Here is a 14,108-nt window from a genome sequence, read left to right as displayed (position 1 = left end):
TTAGAATGAATAAAAAGTTTTTTTTAATGACATATTTGAAACTAAAAATCACACTAAATTTTCTTAGGTTTTCACCCCTGTAACTTATTAAAATAAACATAGAAGTTTTCAGGAACTTTGGGTCCTTGGTCCTAACGTAATCTTTCACTCTGCGTTTAAATTTTTGAAAAATACTTATTAGTTTTCTTAGGATTCGAAAAAAATGAATCCCGTTTATATTCTTGTTATTGGTTTTTTTTTTTGTATAATAAACGTTACTTACAAGGAATTACTTTTAATATTATTTTGTACAAACTTCCAATTAATAATATTTTCTTGTTCGACTCAAAAAATACTATAAATTTTACCAGAATTTGTACTTTAAAATCATAGTTTCGAAAGCGGTAGTGCGAAAGTCAGACTACGGACGTCATCAATTGCGACGTTGCCTTTTTCCCTTCATGGCTTGTAAAGTAAAGGCACGGCGCAATCGTACTTGAGTTTGGTTTGAGTGAAGTGAGACACTAGGCCCCGTCGTATTCATAGGGGAGAGATTAACCTAACTTTTACAAGTGTTTAGGATTATTATTATTTTATTTACATGTAAATTGAAACAATAAATATTGTGCTGTCATAATTTCAAACTCATTATGCTACAGTCTTTTCCAGTTGATAAAATTGCAATTCAAAAACTTTTAGGTAGGTACGTGTAACTTCCACATTATTATTTATTTTTTAAGTATTAAGGTTGATGTTGATATCAAAAATTTAGACTTCAAAGATAGTTTTATGTAGGTAGATACTAATAGAGTAATACTAGATAACAGATTAGATACAAAGTAAGCTGTAAGTAGTATAACTGCCCATTTAATCACCTGTTATGTTGTTTTTTTTTAGATTTGCACTGTATGGAGAACAAGAGTACAAGAACATGAAACATCTTATTATGAATGTATATGTATGTGATCCTCAAAAATGATTTTACAAAACAAGATAGAGAAAGAGCACAATTTTAAAAAGCACAGAAACAATTTTAAAACACATTACAGGCATGAGGATGATATAGAGCACTTACATAAATACCAAAACCAGATAAATATCTCTTCAACGTTTATTTTGAGACTTTCTTCAAAAATGTAAGTAAAATATTTGCATATCGACGGTGGAAAGGCAGGACTTCGTAACTGAAAAAATTTTATAACATAAGTTACTTCAGTTTTCTCTTTAGAATAAGTGTATCAGCAGCTATTAAACAGCGATTACAGCTGGGAAAGTTTCCGGAAGGCTTCCAAAAGGCTTTCCCAGCTCTAAAAGCTGTTTAATAGGTGCTAATACACTTATTCTAAAGCGAAAACCGAAGTAACTCATTTTATACAAATTTTTCAGTTATGAGGTCCTGCCTTTCCGCTGTCGATATACACAATATAATTTAAAACAAGAATGTTACCACTAAACCACTTTTTAAATATTACTCATGAATATTTACAACAGTTTACAATTTCAAACTAGTGTGTTTGATTCTCCTATACCTATATTTTACTTTTTTAGTAAACTTCAGACTGTTCAGGATAGCATAGGAGGCGAATTAAAAAGAATTGATTTAATTACAAGAAAAGATATCACAAACATTAAACTCTCTTATGGCATTGATTTGAAAGATGGGTATATGTACAATGATGATGCAACCGGTGTTTATTTTTGGGTTGAATGCTTACAGACTCATGTCCAATATTATTTTACAAACAACAGGGCATACTAATGGATATTCATTCTGAATTTAACATTTATGATTTTTGTCTTATTTTCCTTAATACTGTGCCAAAAGGAAATGTTAATTAAGTTTGATAAATCCTTTATCGCAATCGATGGAACTCATGGGCTCAATTCCTATGACTTTGAACTTATTGACAGTACAGTGGAACCCCGTTAACTCAGATTAATTGGGACCGCGGCCGATCCGGGTTATTGAAAATCCGGGTTAGCCGGAGAAAATGGTAAAAATTAATAAAATATGGTATGCTTACAGATAAACTCCGTTATAATTGTCACACAGACACTGGTAAACCACGTTCGCATTCCACACAAAACCACACATACAAAGCGTCGTCAAAAGTCTCATTCTTAGCTTTATTAGCTTTGCACCGATTAAACTGTCTTTTGTTATCATTTTGAAAAAAAAAATTCTTCGATTTTAGTTCTATTTTTCTTCCAATCCGATACTGTAGATGTACCGACACCATAATATAATGCTGCAAGATTCACCTTTATCAATTCTACTTAATGCTTCTAGTTTCTTTTCCATTGTCACTACAACATTTTTACGTTTTGTTGCCCTTATAGACAAAAGACACGCAAACACAAAATCTGAATAAATTTACGAACGATTACAAAACGAAAGCGAACAATAATACGACTTTTATTTACTACACACAATACCGTCTCTGATGTTATGTTATTTAATAAAAGTGATGACTAAGACATTGTTAAAAAAAGAATTTTAATAGTCTTTTCTAAACAATGCTAACACAGACAGTTTCAAAAAAATAAAGGATAATACAGGTGCATGTTGTTTTCGACAATGAATGTGGTGTACCATGAGTCATTTTTACGATGTTATATGTAGTTCAATCCGGTTCCATTATCTCTCAAATATTATATTACATAGAGTTGGTACAAAACCTCGTGAACCTTGAAAATGCGTATGTATAACCGAAATAAAATGAAGCCAAAAACATACGACTATTTTATTTGCTGCGAATTGCGCGACAGGGTCCCATCTGCACCGATATTTTCAGTAATGTCGGATTCATCAATCGTTTCGTTCGTATATTGACGTCACCAAATGAATGAATTAGGTTCACGAGATTTTGTAACAGCAATACATTTTTATTGTTGAAATGTTTGTCTGATAAAAATCGGTCCGGGTTAGCCGGAGTTCCGGGTTATCGGGGGCCGACTTATCGGGGTTCCACTGTATTAGTAAAAGATGAATTTGGGAATGGATTTTGTACTGCTTTCTTATTTTCAAATAGAAAAGATACCTACTTTAATTTACCAATTTTTTTAAATACATGTCTGTGTTGGTATTATATGTATAGTCAAATGTTTTCATATCAGGCATAAGCGACACCTTTTACAATGCCTCGTCAAATGTAATGGGTATTGCTCCTAATAGACTGTTAAGTGCCTGGCACATAGATAGGGCATGGTAAGTAAATCTTAATAAAATATCTGATTCTGAAAAAAATCCTATTATGTATACAAGATGTATTAATGATGGTTTAGAGAGTATTAATAGCTTTTTGGGTAGACTTCTAAGTGATGCAGATGCATACAATTTTAGTAAGTATTTCCAGTAGAACTACTGCCATAACATCCAACAATGGGTCTATTGTTATAGGAAGGGGTTGTGGAATTAATACCAATATGACCATTCAAAATTTTCATAAAATTTTGGATAAAAGGGTATCCATTAGTTGTTATCAGTTAAGTTTAAAACTTGGCACTCATGGAGAGCTATACCATAATATATAATAGGTATATCTCATAATATTACATCTCATATTGTTCACTACAGTAGTAATGAGTGAGCCTGCATACACAGAACCATAATAATATATTATAGTTCGTGTATGCAGGCTCACTCATTACAATAGTGAACAATATGAGATATAACATATTATAGTATGGGCCATTCCACGAACATACGCCTGTTTTGGATAACTTCGACAACGAATATTTTACTGTGCAAAATAAGAAGTACGAAAGTAAATGGCGCTAATAATTATTCCAATAAACAACAATGTAATTTGCAATTTACTTTCGTTCTTCTTATTTTACACAGTAAAATATTCGTTGTCGAAGTAATCCAAAACAGGCGTATGTTCATGGAATAGGGTATATAAGTCTCTGTGCATGACCAGATTAACATGTTTTATGCCCATCTCGAACAAGCTCCACTTGTCTGGTACCACATACTTAAATCATTTATTTAGTTACACAGTACTACTCACATAACTTATGTGTCGTCAGTACCTTCCGTAAAACCTTCGTGATGCTACCCATACGTCATGGCCACTGAATGTGTTAAAGCTTGTTAATGTAGGAGAGTTATACTAAAATATATATCTTATATTATATTGCCTTAAATAGAAAAAATATCTTATTTAAATTGTATCCATGTAAGTTTTGATTTAATGAAATAAACCTTTTAATCAAAAAAGTGTTGTTTACTTGTGTACACCCAGCAATATCCTGATCATAGATAAATAATATAGTATTACCGGATCCTGATATGCAGACGCCAATAAGGCTTTTCATCGATTGTCATTTGTTTCGAGCTTCTGTCATGAGTCACATAATATTAATGTATCTACGTCATACGTCTTTGGTTTGTATCATTGGTATATACCAATAACATACGACGTAGATATATTAATATTATGTGACACATGACAGAAGCTCGAAACAAATGACTGTGAATGAAATGCCCTATTGAATAGGGCTTTTCATCGATTGTCGTTTGTTTCGAACTTCGGTCAAGTGTCACATAATATTAATATATCTACGTCATACGTCTTTGGTTTGTATCATTGGCAATATCAATTAACATATGACATAGATATATTAATATTAGACAACACATGACAGAAGCTCGAAACAAATGACCGAGTGAAAAGCCCTATATCATGTAAATTCAAGTCATAAAGATGTCTTTCTACAGTTACAATTGCACAGCCTAAAGACATCATTTATGTAACTTCTTAAGCTGTCACAAAATGACTGCAATAAGAAAATAGAATTTATTAACTTGCCCTCGCTAAGAATGTTTTTTTCAATTTTTTTTATTTTGCGGCTTTAGCGCTTAGCTATTTAGCCAGATACATGATGAGAATTAATACTATTATAATACATATTAAAACTAATTCAAATTACTAGTAATTTTATTAATATTCTGAATAATTATGTAACCACTTAATACTAAAATAAAAAAGTGTCCATCCCAACACATTTTCACCTTTGAAATCGTAAATTTCCATTCTCATTAAAAAATAATTTGTACTGTATAAGTATATTTCTTTTGAGCTTCATTTTTTTTTCAAAATACTGCAACATGAGTTTTAAATTATGACACAGTACAATACTTGTTTCAATATTTACATGTAAATAAAATAATCCTAATTACTTGTAAAAGTAAGGTTATAAATTTAAGAATACAGAACTCTCTTTTAAAACCAAAGTGGCATTAGACTAATTTTAAAATTCCCGCTAAAAGGAAAAAGGTAAATCTGGCAACAGTGCCGTCGTTTGCTGGACATTTAAATCTCTCCCAGCACGCAACCGCGCTGTTGCCAGATTTACATCTTTTCTTTTAGAGGGAATTTTAAAATTTCTAATGCGAATTGGTTTAAAATTTGACATCCGAATCTTAACCTTACTTTTGTGATTATTTATTTACAAATATGTAAATAAATTGAAACAAGTATTGTATGTACTGTGTTATAATTTAAAACGCTTAATTATGCTTACAAAAATTAAGCTCAAAAAGATATACTTGTTTACAGTGCAAATTAATGGCAATAGGGATTTACGATTTCATTTGCAGGAAAAACATGGGCAACCTACCCATTTGGTAAAATTTCAATTCAAAAACTCTTTAGGTTGGTATGGAATAACTTCCACATTATTATTTATTTTTTAAGTATTAAGGTTGATGTTGAAATCAAAGATAGTTTTATGTAGGTAGATACTAGATAAAAGTAAGCTATAAGTAGTATAACCACAGTATAGGAGGAATTCCTCCTATAACTAAGGAATATAGACTGGTGTAACTTCCCATGTAATAATCTGTTGTTTTTGTAGATTTTACTGTGTGGATGGCACAGGAAGAGAAACAAAATAATATTCAGTACTGCAGTCACAGGAGTACAAAAACATGAAGCATCTCATTATGTATGTATGCCATTGTCAAACAATAATTATTGTACAAAACAAGATAGAGACACAGCTTTAAAATCCCAAGGATCCTGCGAAAAGAAAAGTGAAAATGGTGTCTCAATTAATGTGGTATAGATAGACATTTTTCTTCATTTTAGTAGTAAATAATTACAGTAGAACCCCGCAAATCCGAACTAATTGGGGGGACAGCCTGTTCGGATTCCGAAAAGTTCGGATTATCCGAAAGTTAGCCTTAACTAGTAGTTCAAAGCTTTCATTGTGATTTTGAGTAGCCAAACGTTCTCGCAAGAGTATGGACAATATTTTTTGACTCAAGTTGACTACGAGAGAACCAAAGTAAGTTTGTGTTTAACCTTTATAAACCTATATATTAAAGTATAATATTTATTTTAAGAAATTTTAAATGTCAAAGTCCTAGTAAACCTACATTGTCCAATTTTCTGGCTTTACTCTGTATAATAAACATGTTTTTAAGTTTTTGTCTTGAATTTTTAAATTTTTTTCACTTTCTGTTGGTTCGGATTCGCGGGGTTCGGATTTACGGGGTTCTACTGTATATAATTATTTAGAATATTAATATGTATTAGTTTTAATAGTATTAATATGTATTGTATGAATAATTTCCATCATGTATCTGCTGGCTAAAGCAACAAAATAAATAAAAATGAAAAAACATTTCAGTGACGTAGCACCTTTACTTTACCTGGGGGCGAGGTGAGTTATTAGGTAAATTCTATTTTCTTACATAATATACTTAAAAATTAATGGTGGTATTATTCTGGTTTATATTGAAAGCCAAAGCAATTAAAATAATTTTTTGTTTTAATTATTTAACACATTTAAGTCATTTACTCCATAAGAAGATGTGGCTACAGGCTAAGCGTGTCCGTAAATCTGTTAATAATAATAATTTTACATCTATTGCGTTACACATACATTTTACTATTAAAGACAATTATGATAATGTCAAAAACGCCTACAAAGTGGCTTTAAGTTTTATTACACAGTATATGGACTTCAAATAGGATGATTATGTTAAGTATGAGCAGAACAAAGACTAACAATTTTGATGTTAATGTTTTATTGTCATAAGTTGTCTTTATTTATTATATTTAATGCATCTTTCTTTAAAATTCAGTAATCCATGTATTTCAAATCCTCTAAATAACCAGAAAACAGAGTGAAGTGACTTGTTTTTTTAGTCTTAATTGATAGGCGACATAAACATGACCAAAATATGTCAGGTTTAATGACCAATTTGCCATCAATACATCACATCTAACTTGAATGACATTAAATTGAGCAATTAGTGACAACGTTTTATTGTGGTAATTTTGTGACGTAAGACATATAAATGACGTCTTTAGGATGAAATTTTGACCATAGAAAGACGTCTTTATCACATGTATTTACTTCATATTCATCTGTATTACATCAAGCTAGTTTTTGGGTGTACACAACTAAACAACAGTTTTTTGATTGATAGGTTTATTTGTTAAATCAAAACTTAAATGAATATAATTAAAATAAGATAAGAATAACAAATATTATTTGCTACCTACAAATGTGTTCGGGTTCAAAAATACATAAAACATGACATTACACACTTTGACCTAAATCTAAACTAAAAAGTTACTATTGTTAAAATCGGAGTTAAAACATATAGTAACAAAATTTATGAACAGGTTTAAGACTGTTCAATAAAGTAATTCCTAGCTATAAAAATAGTTTTTACTTATTATATATACAGGGTGAGTCATGAGGAACTGTACATACTCCTACCTCGTATAGAGGCTCCTATGGGGAATAACAAATGACCATTAAAAAGTGTCTGCTCCCATTGTTTAATAATATACAGGGCGAGTTTCGCATTTTGACAGAAATTTGTATTCGTCATAATTTTTGAACGGTCAGATCGATGTGTCTCTTATTTTGGCCAATCGTTACACTATTACCACCTAATCAACTAATTTATTCAAACTAGAAAAAAATCAGGTCCGGCTTTAAAAAAATTAGTTCGTTTGGGTCTTAGAAAAAATTTCACCCTGTATACGCTTTTTGAAAACTCTAATATGAATTTTACAAATTAGACAAATAGGCAATTAAAATGGCATATTTATTTTTTTCCGCACACGATTACTTAATTTTTTATAAAAAATCAAATTTCACTATGAATTAAAAGTTTGGTAAAGTGAACCATAGATTTAAAAAAAAATAACTTATTACAAAAATTATTTTTTTTGCACAAATAAGTAATTTATGTTACCATCCAATCAACTGATTTATTCAAACTAGAGAAAAATCAGGTCCGGATTTAAAAAATTTGTTCGTTTTGGTCTTAGAAAAAATTTCACACTGTGTATACGCTTTTTGAAAACTCTAATATGAATTTTAAATTAAGACAAATAGGAAATTAAAATGGCATATTTATTTTTTCCCCACACGATTACTTAATTTTTTATTAAAAAATCAAATTTGTCAAAATCAGAATTTTAACCTAAAAATGAAAAAAAAATGAACTCACGGTTTAACTCGCTACAACTCTTCAACTTCGCTACAGTCTTCTTCTTGTAAAAGTTGCAAACTTGTAAATCGCAAAAATTAGGTGGAAAAATTTAAAATTTATCAATTTGATCAAGTCTATGTTAAACTATAGAGTCCAAAAGAAGTGTTATGGGAAGTTTTAGATCTAGACGTGTTATAGAAAAAAAAAATGGTAAGACTTTTAATTTTAAGAAAAACGTTGTTTTTGTAAATTAATTTTTGTAAAAAAAGTTAATTTTTTTAAATCTATGCAAAAACTTTGCCAAACTTTTTATGCATAGTCAAATTTGATTTTTTAATAAAAAAATAAGTAATCGTGTGGGGAAAAAATAAATAAGCCATTTTAATTGCCTATTTGTCTTATTTGTAAAATTCATATTAGAGTTTTCAAAAAACGTATACAAGGTGAAATTTTTTCTAAGACCCAAACAAACTAATTTTTTAAATCCGGGCCTGATTTTTTTTAGTTTGAATAAATCAGTTGATTGGGTGATAACATAAATTAAATATTTGTTCAAAAAAAATTCATTTTTGTAATAAAAGTTATTTTTTTTAATCTATGGTTCACTTTACCAAACTTTTAATTATTCATAGTCAAATTTGATTTTTTTTTATAAAAAATTAAGTAATCGTGTGGGGAAAAAATAAATATGCCATTTTAATTGCTTATTTGTCTAATTTGTAAAAATCATATTAGAGTTTTCAAAAAGCGTATACAGGGTGAAATTTTTTCTAAGACCAAAACGAACTTTTTTTTAAATCCGGGCCTGATTTTTTTCTTGTTTGAATAAATCAGTTGATTGGTGGTAACATGAATTAAATATTTGTTCAAAAAAATTAATTTTGGTAATAAAAGTTAATTTTGTTAAATCTATGGTTCACTTTACCAAACTTTTAATTCATAATCAAATTTGATTTTTTTATAAAAAATTAAGCAATCGTGTGCGGAAAAAAATAAATATGTTATTTTAATTCCCTATTTGTGTAATTTGTAAAATTCGTATTAGAGTTTTCAAAAAGCTTATACAGGGTGAAATTTTTTCTAAGACCTAAACGAACTAATTTTTTTAAAGCCGGACCTGATTTTTTCTAGTTTGAATAAATCAGTTGATTAGGTGGCAATAGTGTAACGATTGACCAAAATAAGAGACACATCGATCTGACCGTTCAAAAATTATGACGAATACAAATTTCTGTCAAAATGCGAAACTCGCCCTGTATATTATTAAACAATGGGAGCAGACATTTTTTAATGGTCATTTGTTATTCCCCATAGGGGCCTCTATACGAGGTAGGAGTATGTACAGTTCCTCATGACTCACCCTGTATATGTCATATACAAAAGAGGTAATTAAATTCTTATAAATATATTTCCGAAAACATTTGTATCTTGTGCCGCATATGGTTGATTTATTAATTTTCATTATAAAAATAAAATAAGTACATAATTAAGATATTTAATACAAACAAGACAGTTCGAGAATTAATTACTAGACTAGATTACCTAGAGAAAGAGAAGAGAAATATGATTACGTCATCGTAACAGGTTTGGATATAGACGCTGAGGAACCGGAAGTGTTGAAATTGTTCATGGGAAAAATGATAAACTTTACAGATACCTACAAGTAGAGATTAAATCAGCTCTTAAGATAGAAGAGAGAACATCTCTGCATTTTGTGTACTAATCAAATACTAATATCTAAAAATATTCAAACTGATGGTTGTGCAGGAATATTACAATACATACAAGTAACATATTTTAAAACACATTATGGGCATCTTCAAAAATGTAAGTAAAATATTTACATATACACAATATAATTTAAAACAAAAATGTTACCAGTAATCCATTTTTTAAATATTATTGAGAGTTGATTTACTTACAAGAAAAGATAACACGAACATTAAACACTCCTATGACATTGATTTGAAAGATGGATGTGCAACCAGTGTTGATTTGTGGGTAAGTGAATGCTTACAGACTGGGTTATGTCCAATATTATTTTACAAACAACAGGGCATACTAATTATTGATAATCCTCCCGAATTTAACAATAATGATTTTTGTCTTATGTGTTTCCATGAATGCTGTGCAAAAAGAAATATTAATTAAGGTTGGTAAATCGCTTATCGCAATTGATGGAACTCATGAGCTCATTTCTTATGACTTTGAACTTATGATAGTATGGATTTCCCATTGCTTTCTTATGTTCAAATACAAAAGATACTTTTATTTATCAACTTTTTTTGAAAAAATACATGAGTGTACTAATAGACTGTTATGTCCCTGGTACATAGACAGGGCATGGCAAGTAAATCTTAATGAAATATCTGATTCTGAAAAAATTCTATGTATACAAGACATTAAACGAGCTGCAATACATGTTAGATTCAGATAGAGTATTAACCCTTAAACGCCCAACCTTTTTTAGGTTCCATGTACGCCCAAGGGTGGGTAAAAAATTTCCACCTCGAAAATAGCTAATATATTTATTGAGAGTTGTTGAAAATGGATTAAACTTAAGAATCTTATGCTTAATAAACACAACATCTAAAATATTAATATAAACAATTTACAAACTTTACAACAAAATTACAATGTACATCAAAATTAACATACCAGTAATTCAGATTTGTCGATTTTCTCCATATTCTTTCTTTCAGCCTCCTCATTGGCGGATAATTATGTAGATTATGTAATTATACATTGATAATTATATGGATTATCTTCCTACCAACGAGAAATTATATAGAAACCTTTAGTAACAAGTTTTGCCAAGGGTGTACTTTTTATGCCCATCCATATTTAACTCAAGATGCTGCTTTTATTTTCAAAAATATTGGTAGAACCAAATTAACATTCGATAATGGGCTGTCTTTTTAACAATAAATAATTAAAAAAAAAAAATTAAACACGTAATAAATATGTTACAGGGGAATACGCATTAGGTGGACATTTTTTACCCACCCTTGGGCGTTTAAGGGTTAATAGGTGTTTGGGTAAAATTCTAAATGATGCAGATACATACAATTTTGGTAAGTATTTCCAGCAGAACTACTGTAATATCTTCCAACAATGCACCTATTGTTATAGAAAGGATTATGGAATTAAAATACCAATAATATGGCCATTGAAAATCAGTTGTTATTGTTTTTAAGGAATAAAACTGTCGAAAGGATTATAAAGCTTAAAAAAGGTAAACCTGTTAAATGCTCCATAACGTCTAGATACCGAACTGTATTAGCTTGCTATTTTACAAGATAATAATGTGTATATACTAAAAGAAAAAAAAACTGAATACCTTGTTAAAACACAAAAAAACTTGCTGCTCTAAAAAACTAAATGCAATGTCTGCAATATATTTATACATTCATTTAGTTGTTCCTGTATAGATTATTCAATAAAAAATACCATATATAAACACATTCATTATGTAGCAATGCAAGATACTGCAGATCGCATTCAACCTAAAGACTTTTCATTTTCTAAAAACTAAACGGTGTGAGGTGATGTTGAACAGCTTTTTTCTTATATCTCTACTATGTACTCCTGTGACTGCAGTACTGAATATTATTTTGTGTCTCTTCCTGTGCCATCCAGACAGTAAAATCTACAAAAACATAACAGGTGATTACATGGGAAGTTATACTACTCATAGCTTACTTGTATGGGCCATTCCACAAATATACGTCTGTTCCAGACCATCGTGACAAAGAATATTTTAATGTGCAACATAAGTACGAAAGTAAATGGCTCTAAAAATTATTCCAATAAACAAGAATGCAATTTGCAATTTAGTTTCGTACTTCTTATGTTGCACACTAAAATATTCGTTGTCGCGATGGTCTGGAACAGACGTATGTTCGTGGAATAGCCTCTATCTAGTATCTACCTACGTAAAACTACTTTTGAAATCTACCTTTTTCATATCAACATCAACCTTAATACTTAAAAAATAAATAATAATGCGGAAGTTACCCATACTTACCTAAAGAGTTTTTGAATTGCAATTTTACCAACTGGGTAGGTTGCCCATGTTTTTCCTGCAAATGAAATCCTAAATCCCTATTGCCATTAAAAAATCATTTGCACTGTAAACAAGTGTATTTTTTGAGCTTCATTTTTTTTAAAGACTAACATAATTAAGAGTTTTAAATTATAACACAGTAAGTACCTACAATACTTGTTTCAATTTATTTACATATTTGGAAATAAATAATCACAAAAGTAAGGTTAAGATTCGGATTCGAGAAAACAACTGTCAAATTTTAAACCAACTCTCATTAGAAATTTTAAAATTCCCGCTAAAAGAAAAGATGTAAATCTGGCAACAGCGCGGTTGCGTGCTGGATGCTTAATCAGCGTCATAAAGTTAGCGAAACGGTTTTTTCAAAGTCGTTATTTTGACTTCTACCATAGCTCAAAAAATTGCACCTCGTTTGCGGATAATTGCACCATTCAAAATTTCATTTGCGGAGTTTCCGTTTTCGAGATATAAGCAAATCAAAAGTGGAGATTTCGGCGCAGCGCTAAAAATAAATGTCGATTTTCAGGGTATAAAATGCCGTAAAGTCACTAAATAACCATATCAAAAAATTGCACCTCGTTTGCGGAATATAAATAAACTGGTTTTAATTGAAAATTGTGAAAATTGAAAATGTTATAAAGGAAAAACGATTTTAATGTTGGTTGCCTATACTGTAGGGGCAAAGGAATGCAGAATAATTTTCACTTTTGGTAAACCTAAACTGTAAGGCTAAAAGTAGTATGTACCATAGTCAAAATAACTCCTCCTGACTTAAAGGTAATCCCTCCTTTGAAATTTCATTTGGGGATTTTCCGTTTTCGAGATATAACCAAATAAAAAGTTGAGATTTCGAATAAATTTTCATTTTCTGGGTATAAAAAGCCGTAAAATTGATAAACAACCATATCACCTAATCGCTCCTCGTTTGCGGATTATAAATAAACTGGCTTTAATTGAAAATAATGAAAATTGAAAATTTTATAAAGAAAAACGATATTAACGTCGGTTGTGGTTGCCTACACTGTAGGGGCAATGCAAAGGAATTATTTTTCATAGTAGTGATGTTGATTATAGTTACTTTCGAGGATTCGTTACAAATCGTTACTTTTGTATAAAGTAATCATTTACAGTTACAGTATTCGTTACTTTGGATTACTATGATTACTTTTGTATTTGAGTACCGGTAATCATATCGAGAATCGTATTTCTCAGTAGGAAGGTATTTTGTATAGGTATTCTGTCACACCCTTAAAACGCTTCATACCGATAACGATATTCCATAACACTCGTAAAATACCGGTCCCGTCCGTTACTCGCTAGGATACGATTGGTATTTTTTTTATAGAAAGTAATCAAGTGTACTGGTTGTAGATACAATAGTCGTTACCCGCTCTGATACGATTGGTACAAAGTAACGAAGTAATCAGAGTAATCAAAGTAACGATTTGCTCTCTGTATAGTAATCGGTACTTTCGGTATTCGTAAGTAACGAGTACTTTGTAACGAATAGTTACTTTTTCAACATCACTATATACACCATGGCCAGAATCATTTTCACTTTCAACTTAACACATTTAATTTCTCCTGGTTTGAGGATTA

At 30.2% G+C, this 14,108-nt stretch overlaps 2 protein-coding genes and 1 long non-coding RNA gene across 3 annotated transcripts in view; 2 read left to right on the top strand and 1 right to left on the bottom strand.

Annotated features, from left to right (window-relative positions):
- The window catches only part of LOC126889719 (uncharacterized), a 632,478-nt gene that overhangs the window by 355,480 nt on the left and 262,890 nt on the right, over positions 1-14,108 (bottom strand). The window lies entirely within an intron of this gene.
- Positions 736-3,590, top strand: LOC126889726 (uncharacterized). Its single transcript, XM_050658282.1, has 2 exons — positions 736-1,115; positions 1,528-3,590. Exons 1-2 carry the CDS (start codon positions 955-957, stop codon positions 1,736-1,738), a joined length of 372 nt encoding a protein of 123 aa, XP_050514239.1. The 5' UTR covers positions 736-954; the 3' UTR covers positions 1,739-3,590.
- LOC126889731 (uncharacterized) lies at positions 5,443-6,621 on the top strand. The gene is made up of 2 exons (XR_007700150.1): positions 5,443-5,639; positions 5,842-6,621. It is a non-coding gene; the product is annotated as an uncharacterized LOC126889731 (long non-coding RNA).

Source organism: Diabrotica virgifera, chromosome 8 (assembly GCF_917563875.1).
Source record: "Diabrotica virgifera virgifera chromosome 8, PGI_DIABVI_V3a".
NCBI classification, from domain to species: Eukaryota; Metazoa; Arthropoda; class Insecta; order Coleoptera; family Chrysomelidae; genus Diabrotica; species Diabrotica virgifera.
This window is presented reverse-complemented; position numbering and strand designations above follow the sequence as displayed.

Coding starts and splice junctions, on each gene's coding strand:
- LOC126889726 (XM_050658282.1), top strand. CDS start 955: ATGATTTTACAAAACAAGATAGAGAAAGAGCACAATTTTAAAAAGCAC. Junction 1,116..1,527: donor TTGAGACTTTCTTCAAAAAT/GTAAGTAAAATA, acceptor TTACTTTTTTAG/TAAACTTCAGACTGTTCAGG.